Source organism: Taeniopygia guttata, chromosome Z, assembly GCF_048771995.1.
Source record: "Taeniopygia guttata chromosome Z, bTaeGut7.mat, whole genome shotgun sequence".
Lineage (NCBI taxonomy): Eukaryota > Metazoa > Chordata > Aves > Passeriformes > Estrildidae > Taeniopygia > Taeniopygia guttata.
The window spans coordinates 9,166,822-9,179,505 of NC_133063.1; the positions used below are offsets into that span (position 1 = coordinate 9,166,822).

Here is a 12,684-nt window from a genome sequence, read left to right on the forward strand (position 1 = left end):
AAACCCTACTGTGCTTTCTGTATTATCCAACGGACAATTTATCAGATGCTTTTCTCATATCAGACCTTGGACTATTTTTATTTCTGGCTGAAGAATCCTTCCTCTAAATTACATTCAAAGTGTTAAACAAGAAGACAGAATTTACATCCCTATAACTGAGCATGACAGAAATAATCCAGCACGTGTAAAATTAATAGTGAGATCCTACAAAATTACATGGTGTAATTTTCAAAAGTAAGCTCAGTCCTATTATGACACAAAAGTCCTAAGGGGCTGCTGGGAGGTCTGGCTTGGGACCCACAGCATAAAAGCACTGTATATACTCCACACTACTTGGTTTAGGCTGATATTCTTGTGAAGACCAAGTCAACAGTTTCAGGAAATTATGGGAAAACTGAACGTGGTGGCCTGGAGTTGAAAGGCTGCATTCTTCCTCCCTCCATCCTAATCAAGGAAAAGGAATTCTTCCATGAAGCCTTCAAATTAATAACCCAAGTCTGTACTTCCCAACAGGAGCAGACATGGAGAGAAGAATCAAGGCTGTACTGAAAAGGAAAGGAGAGAACCCTAGAAAACCACAGACAACAGAAATGACAAAAAAGCAAATGTTTCACAAAAATTCCCTGCTCCCATCCCAGCAGCAGCCAAACTCTCCAAACTCTCTGTCTTCTCCAAACTCTTACACAGTCAGAGGAAGGTCACAGCCTTCCTTCTGCATCAGCAAGAGGATTATCCTGGTCTGGAGCCCCAGAGAGGGCACTATGCACTGGTGTGTGGTAAGATTAAGTTGGCCCTATTCATGACTGCCTCAAAACTGACCAGTGAGGGAGAGAACTCTTTGATAGTAAAAGGGTTTCAAAGTCATGGGGATTTAGGGTTAAAAGGAAAATTAAGCTTAGTAGGCCCTGAAAAAATAAATACCCTAGGTACATGAAGGCCTTGTACCTTGCTAGAACTGCACCTGTGTAGCTAGTACATGATAAATGATATAACTGTTAGATGTGACGATTGTTTAGTAATTAAATGTAATTACTGTTTAATCGTGAGAATAATCATGACAAACTTTGGTCAGGGGCCTAAGAAAGATCACAAGAAACTCATGTCAATGTATACAATAGAACAATGTGAGTTTAATAATTAATATGTAAGTTATAAAACGATAGAATGTAAAAGACGTTCAGCTCGAAAGCCATGTCAGAGTCAGATTTGGGTCTGTACCCGATTCCCAGAGCTCTCAATAAAAGCACCTGCACATAATCATATCCTGTGATTATCTGTGTTCCTGAACGTTAACATCTTGAGACCGTCAGGAAGGCCGCATGAATTCCCAATCACTGTGAACAAGGCATGCAAACTGTCCTGTTCTTTTCCAGCTTAACCACAGACAAGAGTCTACGGGGAATGAAGACACCAAACAAGCAAGGCTACACAGCTGTGACAAGGAAAGCATGGTTAAAACTTTATCACCCTGTCCCATGCATGAACTCAGACCTTGCCTTGGATTAGCCCTTCTTCTTTCAGGCATGGGCTGGCTAATCCCCTCTGACAGTCTTAAATCCCAAGCTGATGTAACTGAGAGCACTGCCAGAACAGACGCAGAACTTGATGCTGATGCCAGGACAAAGTCACATCTTGCTCTTAGGAAGCACCAGCATTTCAAAAGCTTAACCTGGCTCTGATGACTTTCATCAGAAAAGAACGATGCATCCATTAGCTGAGCCATGGAGGTGCCAGGCTGCATTCTCAAGCAGGCATAACTCCACTGGTCTCATTAATTCCTGGAGAGTTATCTGATCATTCAGGACTCAGATAACAAACTGACAAAAGAAGAGACATAATGTGGTTATTGTCTGATTTGAAGCACTAATGGGAGCTCTTTGGCTGCAGCGAAAATGGAACAGACCTTTTAATCTTCTTTGGTGACCTTGACAGTCCTTGAATTAGCTTGTCATAAAAAAGAATCGACAAATGTATAAGCCCTTCCCCTTGCATCTGATTTGTAAGCTAGGAAAAGAAAAGTTGCATGAAAAAAATGGTGCAGCTGTACTTAATAGAGGCAATGGTACTGATCAAATTACTCTCTTGTAATTGTCTGCATTTTGAGACTGACACAAGTAGTGTGATCCAGAAGGATCCAAAGGACAGAGCTGTCTACTATTAAAGTTAAGATGAATTAAAGATTTACAGTAGCTGTGTTTGAAAAATCTCAGAGCTCCTCCAGCCACTTAGTCAAATTTTATAGCATCCTAAAAACCTAAAAGGTTTTTTTTCCATCAAGGAAACAGTATTCTATTCCCCAAAGCAGTAGAGCAGCCAATAAGCTCCCCTGCTTTTTTATGTTTTCCCTTGTTGGATTTTAACCAAGAAAAGATTCCCTGTAGCCTTAACTCTACTGGCTAAAGGAATTCCAACTAGACAGAGTGGGCATGGCAACCAATTCTAGAGACCAGTGGCAGTGGGAACATGTGTCATACAGACTCTGGGAGGGCCTTCATTTTGAAGTTCTTCTGCTCCCTGTAGAGGTTTCCATGCTTTCAGGAGGAGCAGAAACTCTATTTACACATGGTTTAGACTATATCCCTAGGCCTTCAACACAGAAATGTGATTTCCTATTCAACCACTGCATGATTTTGGGCAGACTGCCCAATTTGTCCATCTGTAAATCACACACACAAAAAATTAATATTAATAACATTATTATTTAAATTAATAAATACTAGTTAATACAGTCTGTATTATGTTATACATTATATAATCTATATAATTTACATATATAGAATAGAAAGAATTAAACTAACTAATAATCATTTAAAAATTAGATTTTTTTGAGATCTCTTGGGAAAAATCCCTTCCTCCATGGTGCTGGGTCTTACTGGCTGATGTGAGTAAGATTCAGCCACATTTACAATCACAAAGATGCATCCAAAATCCAGAAACTGAGCTAAATGGGATTTAAGAGGTGAATGAAGAGCTGCACTGGTGCTGGAAAAGAACGTGCAGATGACCATTTGTTGAGGTATGTATTTTGTATCTTTCCAAGTACATGAGCCAAATGCTTGGAGTTTCAACGAGACACACCCAGGAAGGTTTGAGGCACCATTCAGATACCCTTCCTAGTTGAATCACAGCACTTCTAGCTGTATATCCTATATTTGGGGTTATTTCTCACCCAGTTGTTGGTGATTGAATTCTCAGTGCCGTGTCAGCAATGTGCACAGGTTCTGTCAGCCAACAAGACAAAAGTTGTTTTAAGTGAGGATTTCGGCTGAATCACTGCAGAGGACACCCTAGTCAGTGAGTAACAGTAAAATAGGCTGCATTTCAAGAGACATTTCAGTAACTTCAGAAGCATCACCCAGTGGGACTTCATTAGCAAGTATACAAAGTGACATCTACTGGTGCGGATTTGGACTAGCGCAAAACACAGAAGAAATCAAGTTAGAGAAAGGCAGAGCTGCACAGAGAAGCAGACTAATGAGCCCCAGATATACTAGTGGAGTAGTAAGCACCTGCTGGGTTCTGCTGGATAATTGAACCTCTAACTATTATGGAAGCAGATGAAAATTATGGCAATTTTATTCCAAGCTCCAACGGTTTGCTAAAGATGCCTTCCCACTAAGAATTTTTTTTTAATGGCCTACAGCTACAGCACAGGATGGAATGCAGGCAGGTTTTCCCATAAGGGAAGTTCTGTTAGTTTAATGCCAAGAGATAAGGCCTGGAACACACATTTTCCTTCAGACCACCTATGGAATTCTGTAAATCTACATGGTCAGATTCACTAACACCAAGACATGGTGCATATCTTGGGATTCTAAGGAAATATAAAGATGAAATTTCTCAGTTCAGGAAAAAACAGATTTTCTAAAATGCCCCTGAAGATAGCTTTGTCTAATAATGGACTTGGAGGTCCTTGGAAGGAACATCAATCCCTGTTCTATGCTGAAAAGTGTATCTGGGAAGGCACCACTTTTCTCTCAGTTTGCGAGACTGACAAACTTGGGTATACCCAGATAACTTCATCAATTTTTTCAATTTGTAATTGTATTTCCTCTTAGTGGAGTAGGCCAGTTGGTTCACCCTTTCACAAAAAACACTCACTGCCTTACAGACAAGGGGATGCTTTTGGAGGTACAAACCAGAAAATTAAATTTTGTCTGGTATTTCCAAAGGTAGAAAGTGCTAAAGAAATAGGTGATTTAGTAAAATTGCAAAGGGCTGCCTTTTGGAAGTAAGTTTGATGGTGAAGTTTTGTGCTACTCAAATCTATGTAAACACTGATAAAAGAAACTCCAGAATCTGACTCAGGGGCAACACAGGCCAGTCAGATCATCCTTGCATACAACTGGCTGGGGGTAAAAGTTTTGGCAGAAGGTCAGAAGCCTAGTCCAAGTCAAATCACTGTATCCCCTTGGAAGCCTCTGAACACCAATATGAAAATGATCTGCAGGGTTATAATGCTCTTGAATCACAATGCAAATGTGTTTCTTTCTTCCAAATCTGCCTGGACTTCCTACAGCCTGTCCTCAATAACCAGCATATCAAATGTGGGCAGCACACCAAGGGATGTTGTCCTTGCAATGTTCTTCTTCCAGGACATCCTGTGACTCAATACTGCAAAGAGTGCAGTTGTTATCAGTTTTCACTTTTAGTGCTGCTATGACTGTTCCAAATCATCCCACTCAGCCATTTCACTTAATGGAAGGCACAGAATAACCCCTGTCTTCCAAAGCATCACAGTGGGACTGTCATAGCCAAGTCTTTTGCTTTCTCATAGCCAGAGGACCTGTGACCCAGTTGTAAGCACATCTTTCTATACCACAAAGAGAATCTGCACTGAACTAAACCAAGTGGGATAATTTTTACTTTTTTTCTTTTTATCCTGAATTATAAAAATATACTGTAGAAGCAGAAGAGTCTGGGTAATGATACCTCTGCATCTGCACAATACATATAGATCTCTGAAAATTCTTTTAAGGCCCTAAAACTGAACAGTAGACTCATCTTAATTAGATCACAATAGCTGGATTAAAATTTACATCATTGGTTTAACATCAGTGATGTAAAAGGGAAGAGATCAGACAGAATTTCCATGTACATATTAAGATTTTTATCTCTGGAATTACAAAGATTCATTGCTGAGGAAAATATTTTCTTTGAGATCTTTCATTTTTTGGCATGCAACTAACACAACTTCTACATTTTCTTCAGTTGCTAATAGTCTCCAATGACAGATATACTATTATATTTCTTGCTCACAAGGCAAAACTGCACTATCAAAATTACATTTTCAGGCAGTGAGATTTCAATTCTTTGTATAGGGATTTTTAAAGCCCTTGGCAATATCTGCATCTGAAATTATACAAGAATGAAACACTGTATAACGTCTAAGAGTTTAGCTAATATTGTGAAGCTATTTTATATCAACAAAGTTTTACCAAATTTAAGTTTTTACTCCTGAGATGGGAGTTTAGTTTCAAAGCTCTGATATTGGTGAAGAACAGACCCAATTCATATTCTGCTATTTTTCCTCCCCTAAAATGGGATTTTAGGAGCTATGCACCAGTTACATAAAGAAATATGCTAATGAAATATTAAAATTAAATAATTGTATGATGTTGCATCTTGATTATCTGACATAAAAATCTAGGACTGCAGCCATAAATCCTGATTGCCTTTTTGTCTGAGTGATTTAGTGCTAAAAGTAAGTTCAGCAATCAGATTTAAAAACAAAAAAAGAAAAGAGAAAAAATGTTCCTACATTCCTAAAGAAAAGTAAAATCCATTATCATCTGCCTTGAGCCACAGAAGACCAGGAAATTACATTAGTTAAATATCCATAAGGAACTGAATAGTTTTGATGGCTTTCCTGGGACATAGAGTGCTGTGTCCAGCTCTGGGACCTCCAACATGAGAAGGACATGGACCTGCTGAAGAGAGTCCAAAGGAGGGTCACAAAGAAGAGAAACAAAACCTAAATAAAGTCTCCTGTGAAGACTGGACATGAAACCTTATTTTTTCCAGTTTTCTTCCCTGAAACCTTCTTTTTTCCAGGCTGGGGTTTCTTCAGCTGGGAAAAAAGAAGGTTTCAGGGACACTTAAAGCATCCTTCCAGTGCTGGAAGGAGCTACAAGAAAGCTGGAAAGGGACATACACAGGATCTTGGAATGATAGGACAAGGGGGGATGGCTTTGAATGGAAAGAGGGCAGGTTTATATTATAGAACAGGTGGAAATTCTGTACTGTGAGAGTGGTGAGACACTGACACAGGTTGTCCAGAGAAGCTGTGGATGCCCCATCCCTGGCACTGTTCAGTGTCATGTTAGACAGGGCTTTGAGCAGCCTGGTCTAGTGGCAGGTGCCCCTGACTACAAGAGGGAAGGGCTGGAACTTGATGATCTTTAAGGTGCCTTCTAACTCAAACCCTCCAATGATTCTTTGGACAATTCCAAATATTGCAGAGAATCTTACTGTCTAACCACTGAGAGCATTAAATGGCCCAGTAAGAAAAATGGGACAATTAGTGGCGCACACCCAGAGACAGAAGGGAAACAGAGCAAGGACTGCACATTCTCCTGCTGTGTGATATGCTGCCTGCAGGAACAAATTTCAAACCTAGATTTTGCCATTCCTCTATTGCCTGCAAAAACACAAGCAGTTCTGAGCATTTTTTAACATGCCATGGAGGCCCACTAACATTAACATTCTTCTGCCACCAAAGCTTTAATGACATAACGACCCTTCTGCATTCATAGTTCACAAACAGAAAAATCTAAACAAAACTCTGTCCTCCACCCTGAAAAATATCAAAAGAAACTCTGCTTAGGATGAACTGACCTGTGTTCATTGAAAGCATAATAATAGCAATACAGAATTAAATCCCAGATGAGGAAATCCATTATATTGCCATCAGAATTTTGATATTGTATAGTAAATGCACTTGAAAACATACATTGTAAGACACATGAGAGATGTATTAAGAAAACAATTAACTTTGACTTATGCAGTGGGAGAGTTGAGGTTCTTAGAAGTATAAACAAATGATCATATAGTGTCACACCCTGACACAGCATCCAACAAGGACAATTACAATTATAGAGACAACTTTAATTCCTCCACATTAGAATTTTCCATTTGATGCTTTTCTATACCTTTCCTGCAGATTTCATGCTCCATTGGAAGGGCAGAAATCCTTATTAATATAATTAAACTTCTGCTTTATTAGACATAAACTATGCCCTCCATAGGACATGAATCCTTAATAATGTAAGCACAGGAATCCTTATTAATATAACTGATTTTCTGCTTTATAGCACATAATCCATGTGCTATAAACCATGTGCTACATAGCATATGACAGCATGTAAGGCTGGTTAAAGACAAGCTGGGCCAGAGACTCTTCCCCCTTTCTTACACTCAGAGTAGTGAGCATATAAAAAACATTCTTTCAATCCATTTTCACTACCAGATGCTGGACTTTGATATTGGGTAGTAGCTAAGACGACTGATGGTCCAGTTATTTCAAAATGTCATGTTCAAATGTTATTCCTAAAAATTTGTTTTCAAATGAAAATGCAGCATATTTTTAATGGTGGGAGTGCAGGGGAGAAACCCAAACAACTAATTTCTGTGTAATTCATACTACCTCTCCCTAAGTAATTTCTATACCCAGCTGCCATGCTGAGTTGAGGGCATACATGTCTCAATTTAACAGATCAGATTTAAAAGGTAACACAGGCTGGAATGTGTCTGTGGTATCTATCATCATTCCTTTTAAGCCCTGCCATAGCTCCAACATTTCCTGAACCCCTAAACAAGAGAGTACATTCATAACACTTGTTGGAAAGTCAAGGCAAAAAGTCAAAAACAGCAAACATGATGAGTCCATCCTTTCTCTAGTCCACCTAGAGCCCTGTGAGCTCACTGGTGAAGCTGGGATTCCTTGGATTGCTTCCCTAACATATTGCAGCTGCACTAAGGAATAATTGTGACTGTGGGGTTCATAACCTATGACACACGCTTTCAAACTTTTATTCTGCATAAATAATCTGTTCCTATTCAGTCACTCAAAATAATTGCTCATTTTTCACTCTTTCACACGAGAAATGAGCAAATATCATAATGGAGCACTCTAACTTAAAATGTCTTTGATTTTATTCATACCTGCTAACAGTGACTTGTGCTTGTATACATACCAGAGAGAGCACATGTTTCAGTCTTCTTCTTTTCTGCATTTTTGCTTTTACTGGAGTTAGATAAGAAATGAAGGTAGCTACTAAATAATCAAGTAATACAGGAAACAATCCAGCTCTTTTTTTATTTTTTCAATGTTTGTTTCATATTTCCAGCCACCAATCATCACTACTAGAAGACAGTCTTGTACATCACCAAATCCATCTCTTTGTCAGGACAAGGTGAGAAGGGAAGAGGAAGAGATACAGCTCCTTTCTACAGCTTTATCCATATTTTCTGATTCTGCAGAAAACACCTTCATCTTTCAAATGCATGCTACTGGGATGACTCCCAGGAAAAAGAAAACCACGTGAAAATGAGCTGCCCTGCTCAAAGCAGGACTTCCTGATGTTAATCTCAAAGGTACTCCACCACACCAGTCCAAAGCCTTGACTGAGGTCAAATAATGTTTTTCCAAGTGTTCTTGTTCTCCTTTTCTGTAGACTCAACTCCTTGCCAAATTTTCAAGGATTCAGTGCGTTTCAAAGAGATTTTGCCGCTCAGTGCTCAGCCAGCTCAGCAAAGTCAGAGAGTTGCCAGTATCATAAGGGAAATCCCCTTTGGCTATACCTCAGGCTGTATGCATCCTACTCATGAATGAGATCACCTTGAAATTATAGCAGAAGCCATCTCAGACTTTTTTAATGCTTCTACAGCAGTTTTCCCAACAGAAAGAAAAAGGCAGCCCCTGTCTGCATCTGGGAACTATTCAGTGGTCCAGTAGAGACAGTCACCCGTGAAACCCTGGCATTAGCTCATTTGCCTGCAACTGAGAAATTTACTGCTCTTTTTTTGTTCTCTCATGACCTTTGTCATTGCTTAGAAACAGTTCTACTGTAAACACACATTTAACATATTATGTACACACTGATATGCTTATATGAATATACTAGATTACCTAGATATATATTCATTAAATACATTATTGCTGGGGTTCTTCAGAGAAGGATCCAGGGAGAGTTCACTGCACACTTCCACACCTTGAGGGGGCTTAAAAAGGAGGGAGAGAAACTTTTTATACAGGCATGTAGTGACAGGACAAGGGAAACGTTTTTAAACAAGAGGATGGGTTTAGATGAGATATTAGGGAGAAACTCTTTCCTTAGATGTGATGAAGCCCTGGCACAGATTGCCCAGAGAAGCTGTGGCTGCCCCATCCCTGGAAGTTTTAAAGTCTAGGTTGGATGGGTTTCTGAGCAGCCTGATCTAGTGAAAAATGTCCCTACCCATGGTGGAGAGGTTGGAACTAGATGGTCTTTAAGGTCCTTCCAACCCAAACCATTTGACAATTCTATGGTTCTATGATTATAAAACAACAATTTTTGACCAGATAGACATTCTGCATTTCTGTCAATACGTAGCCTCTTAAATGATCATATGGATACCTTTCTCTGGCACTGTCAAAGGTAGACAATTCCCTCTAAGTCGCTTCCTTTCTTAGCAGCATAATCCCAAATTTCTTTATTTGCAAAACAGTAATTCTCAGTCATTCTCAATAACTCTTTGTGAGCTACACTCAGGAAAATTTACCCTCAATCATGCTTCCATCATGAATCATAAGAACTGGGTCAGAAGTTTGGCCCAATGCAGACATAGTTTTGTTTATGTCTGTTCCAAGACATGCTCTTAGAGCATAGAGGTAGGAACTGCTCAGGGGAACAGCTCTTATACTGAGCAAGACTTTCTTGTTTTATCTACAGGTATTTTCTTTGGCATGTGATATAGGTCAACTGACAAGCCTTCATCATTAGAAACCCCTTGTCCAACCATATCCCACAATTCTTTCCAAGATATCAGAACACCAGGACATATTCTAAAGAGACAGTTTTGACCTGACCTGGAGGGTGAGACATCAAAACTGTCTTCTCCCTCTCCACATCAATCCCTAATAGTCAATATATAAAAAGTTTATTTCAGAGTAATCCCATGTGAGTGGTAGAAGCCTAAATATTAGCATTAGAGTAGATTTGTCCCATATCAGTGGTCAACACAATAAAGCTTTGGAATCAATACAGACAATAACTGAAACAGAAACTCACTCTGAGGAACTCACTGAATTATGACTCTTCTCACAAACTACAAATGCAAACTTGGAAAGCATCCTCAAAGGGACAAGAAAGCCTCTAATACTTAATGTGTGCTAGACTTAAAAATTTGTGCATAATATATGATGAGAAAAATACATGGATTTCTCCCCTCACCTTCACTCTCTATTTCAACTTTGCTTTTCTCTGTGGGAGGTGTGTTTAAACAGGAACTGGGCTCAAGGAAGGGTACACTTAGAAAGTTCTGTGCTCAGGGAACTAGTCACAAATCAGCTGAAAACAGGTGTTCTTCACTGGGCATTGCAAGCTGACCAATGTGTGCTGAAAGCCAGTTTCCTAGGTTATAATATTGGGGTGTATTCCATTACCACCTCGAGCTGCAATCCCTTTCTTTCCTTATCTCGTGACTCAGAGATAAGTCCCTCCAAGAGGAGCTGTTCTTTTAGCCACGTGGCTGGTAAGATCACAGTATTCTGTTGTGAGATGCTCCGCCCAGAGGGAGGAGCCAAACGATGCCATCAAGGATATCAGCGGGGTTGTGCAGACAGCAAGGAGATCCCCTCTTCCAAGAGGAACAGCTGAGACCTTCTCTACGCTGGACCTCCAGAGGGAAATGACATCAGTCTACAGGAGCACTGCTTGGACAGAACCATATCTGCCATCACCGCCCCAGCCAGCAAGTGTCAGGTTGTATCTCCAACTCTGTCAATGGTTCTTCTTTTGTGTTATTGTATGTATTTGGTTCTTTGTTCCCTTTTCCTAATAAACTGTACTTCTGACTTAGAGCCTCTCACTGATTTTGCTTTTCAAACCAGGACAGCCAGTTACCTACCTTGTCTCGAATACCTTGTCTCATGACTTCTCTTTCAGCCTCCATCTTGGCATACTTGGCTTTCCTCTCCTCCTCTTGTTGCCTCAGCGCTTCCTGTCGTTCCTCTTCTTTCTTAGCAGCATCTGGGTCTTTCTCCTCATCCCCACCCAGCATCTTCCCCATGTCTTTGGTAGCCCCTAGAGAAAGCAGAAGAGAAAATCAGCCCTGTAAGAATGTGGTGACACCCCTCAGGGATGACAGCTCTCTCCTTCCCCTTGCTCAGGGCCAGCTGCCATTCCCTCTGCATCTGGAAAGGTTTCTCCTTTCACTGGGGAGGCAGCACACTCTCCCCCCAGGCAGGAGGTGGGCAAAGCACTTAACCTGATCAGCTTCAGTTTCCTGGCACTGGCAGGAGATGCACAGCAGCAAAAGAGACCAAATTTGTAGATTTGCATGATGGCAGAATAGTTTGTTTGCAGCCCTGGAAAGGACAAGCTACCATCCCCACTATGTTTTCACTTTATCAGCTCAGCCAAGTGACTGAAGAATTATTTTGAAGGGTCTTTAATGTGATAGGCAGGTAATACATCCAGAACAAAATGACACCAGGGCTGGGAAAGGAATTTGAAATCTTGATTGCAGGGATGAGTAATAACACTCTTAATTGTTGTCAGAAATTACACATCCCGTGACAAGGAGGACACATGGCATTAGCAAACAGTTGGAATTGATGAATTCCAGGCTCCTGCTGTGGATCAGAAAGTAGCAGCATGTCTGTATGTCTCTTATCAGTTCTTGGACACCACTACCTCTAATGCTTAGTACCTAGGTGAGATCACAGCTTTGTCTTGTTCCACTGCTGAATACACATTGCTCCTAAGTTTTCATCCCCTGTGTATTCCTGAGGCAATTTTTGTTGTTGTGCAAAAGCCTTGCAGAACCATGCAAATGAGAAGGCTTCCTGCATGCCCTTTTATCCCCAGAATGCTGCATAAGTCCATTTGTCCTGTATTTCAGAGACATTTTTATTAGCAAATTACTGTTAATCATCCAGCCAGGAAGAAAAACAGTGGCTGAGGAAAGGGGTATGTAGTGTGATACAGCATCATGATGGCACTGGAGGGCAGTAGCAGGATCAAGCCTGGTTACATGGATAAAGAGAAGACACATACTCTTTGGAAGCAGTACCAGACCTTGCCTGCAGCAGGAAAACACTGGATATTTCACTAAAAGAGGTTTCTTCATCCTGGAAAAACACTGTAGGTCCTTAGATGCTGAGTCAGGACACCTCCATACTGGCTCGCTGCTGGCTGAGATTTAACTGATTTAATCTGAGACAGCCTTGTTCTTACACAGTCAAAAGTACACATACTCAACATCTCATGTTTTACACAAAGCAAAGATTTCTGGCCTTTACAAAGGCTTGGGCTGGAAGGAGACACTACCAAAGAATTGCCAAGTGACTTTTTATTGGTTTCATCAAAGGCTAAGTGAAGGAAAGAGGTTAGCAGAACCCTTTATAAATTACCCTTATAGATTACTCTCCAGTGTGTCAGCTCTGCTGGAGGACTGTGATTGCTCTTGCTTTCCACATCA

At 40.4% G+C, this 12,684-nt stretch overlaps 1 protein-coding gene across 2 annotated transcripts in view; it reads right to left on the reverse strand.

The window, feature by feature from the left end:
• The window catches only part of CPLX1 (complexin 1), a 199,807-nt gene that overhangs the window by 124,384 nt on the left and 62,739 nt on the right, over positions 1-12,684 (reverse strand). For both annotated transcript variants that reach the window (NM_001245294.1, XM_012577356.5), the window contains 1 exon segment: positions 11,110-11,285. In NM_001245294.1, coding sequence (NP_001232223.1) covers positions 11,110-11,285 — 176 coding nt within the window.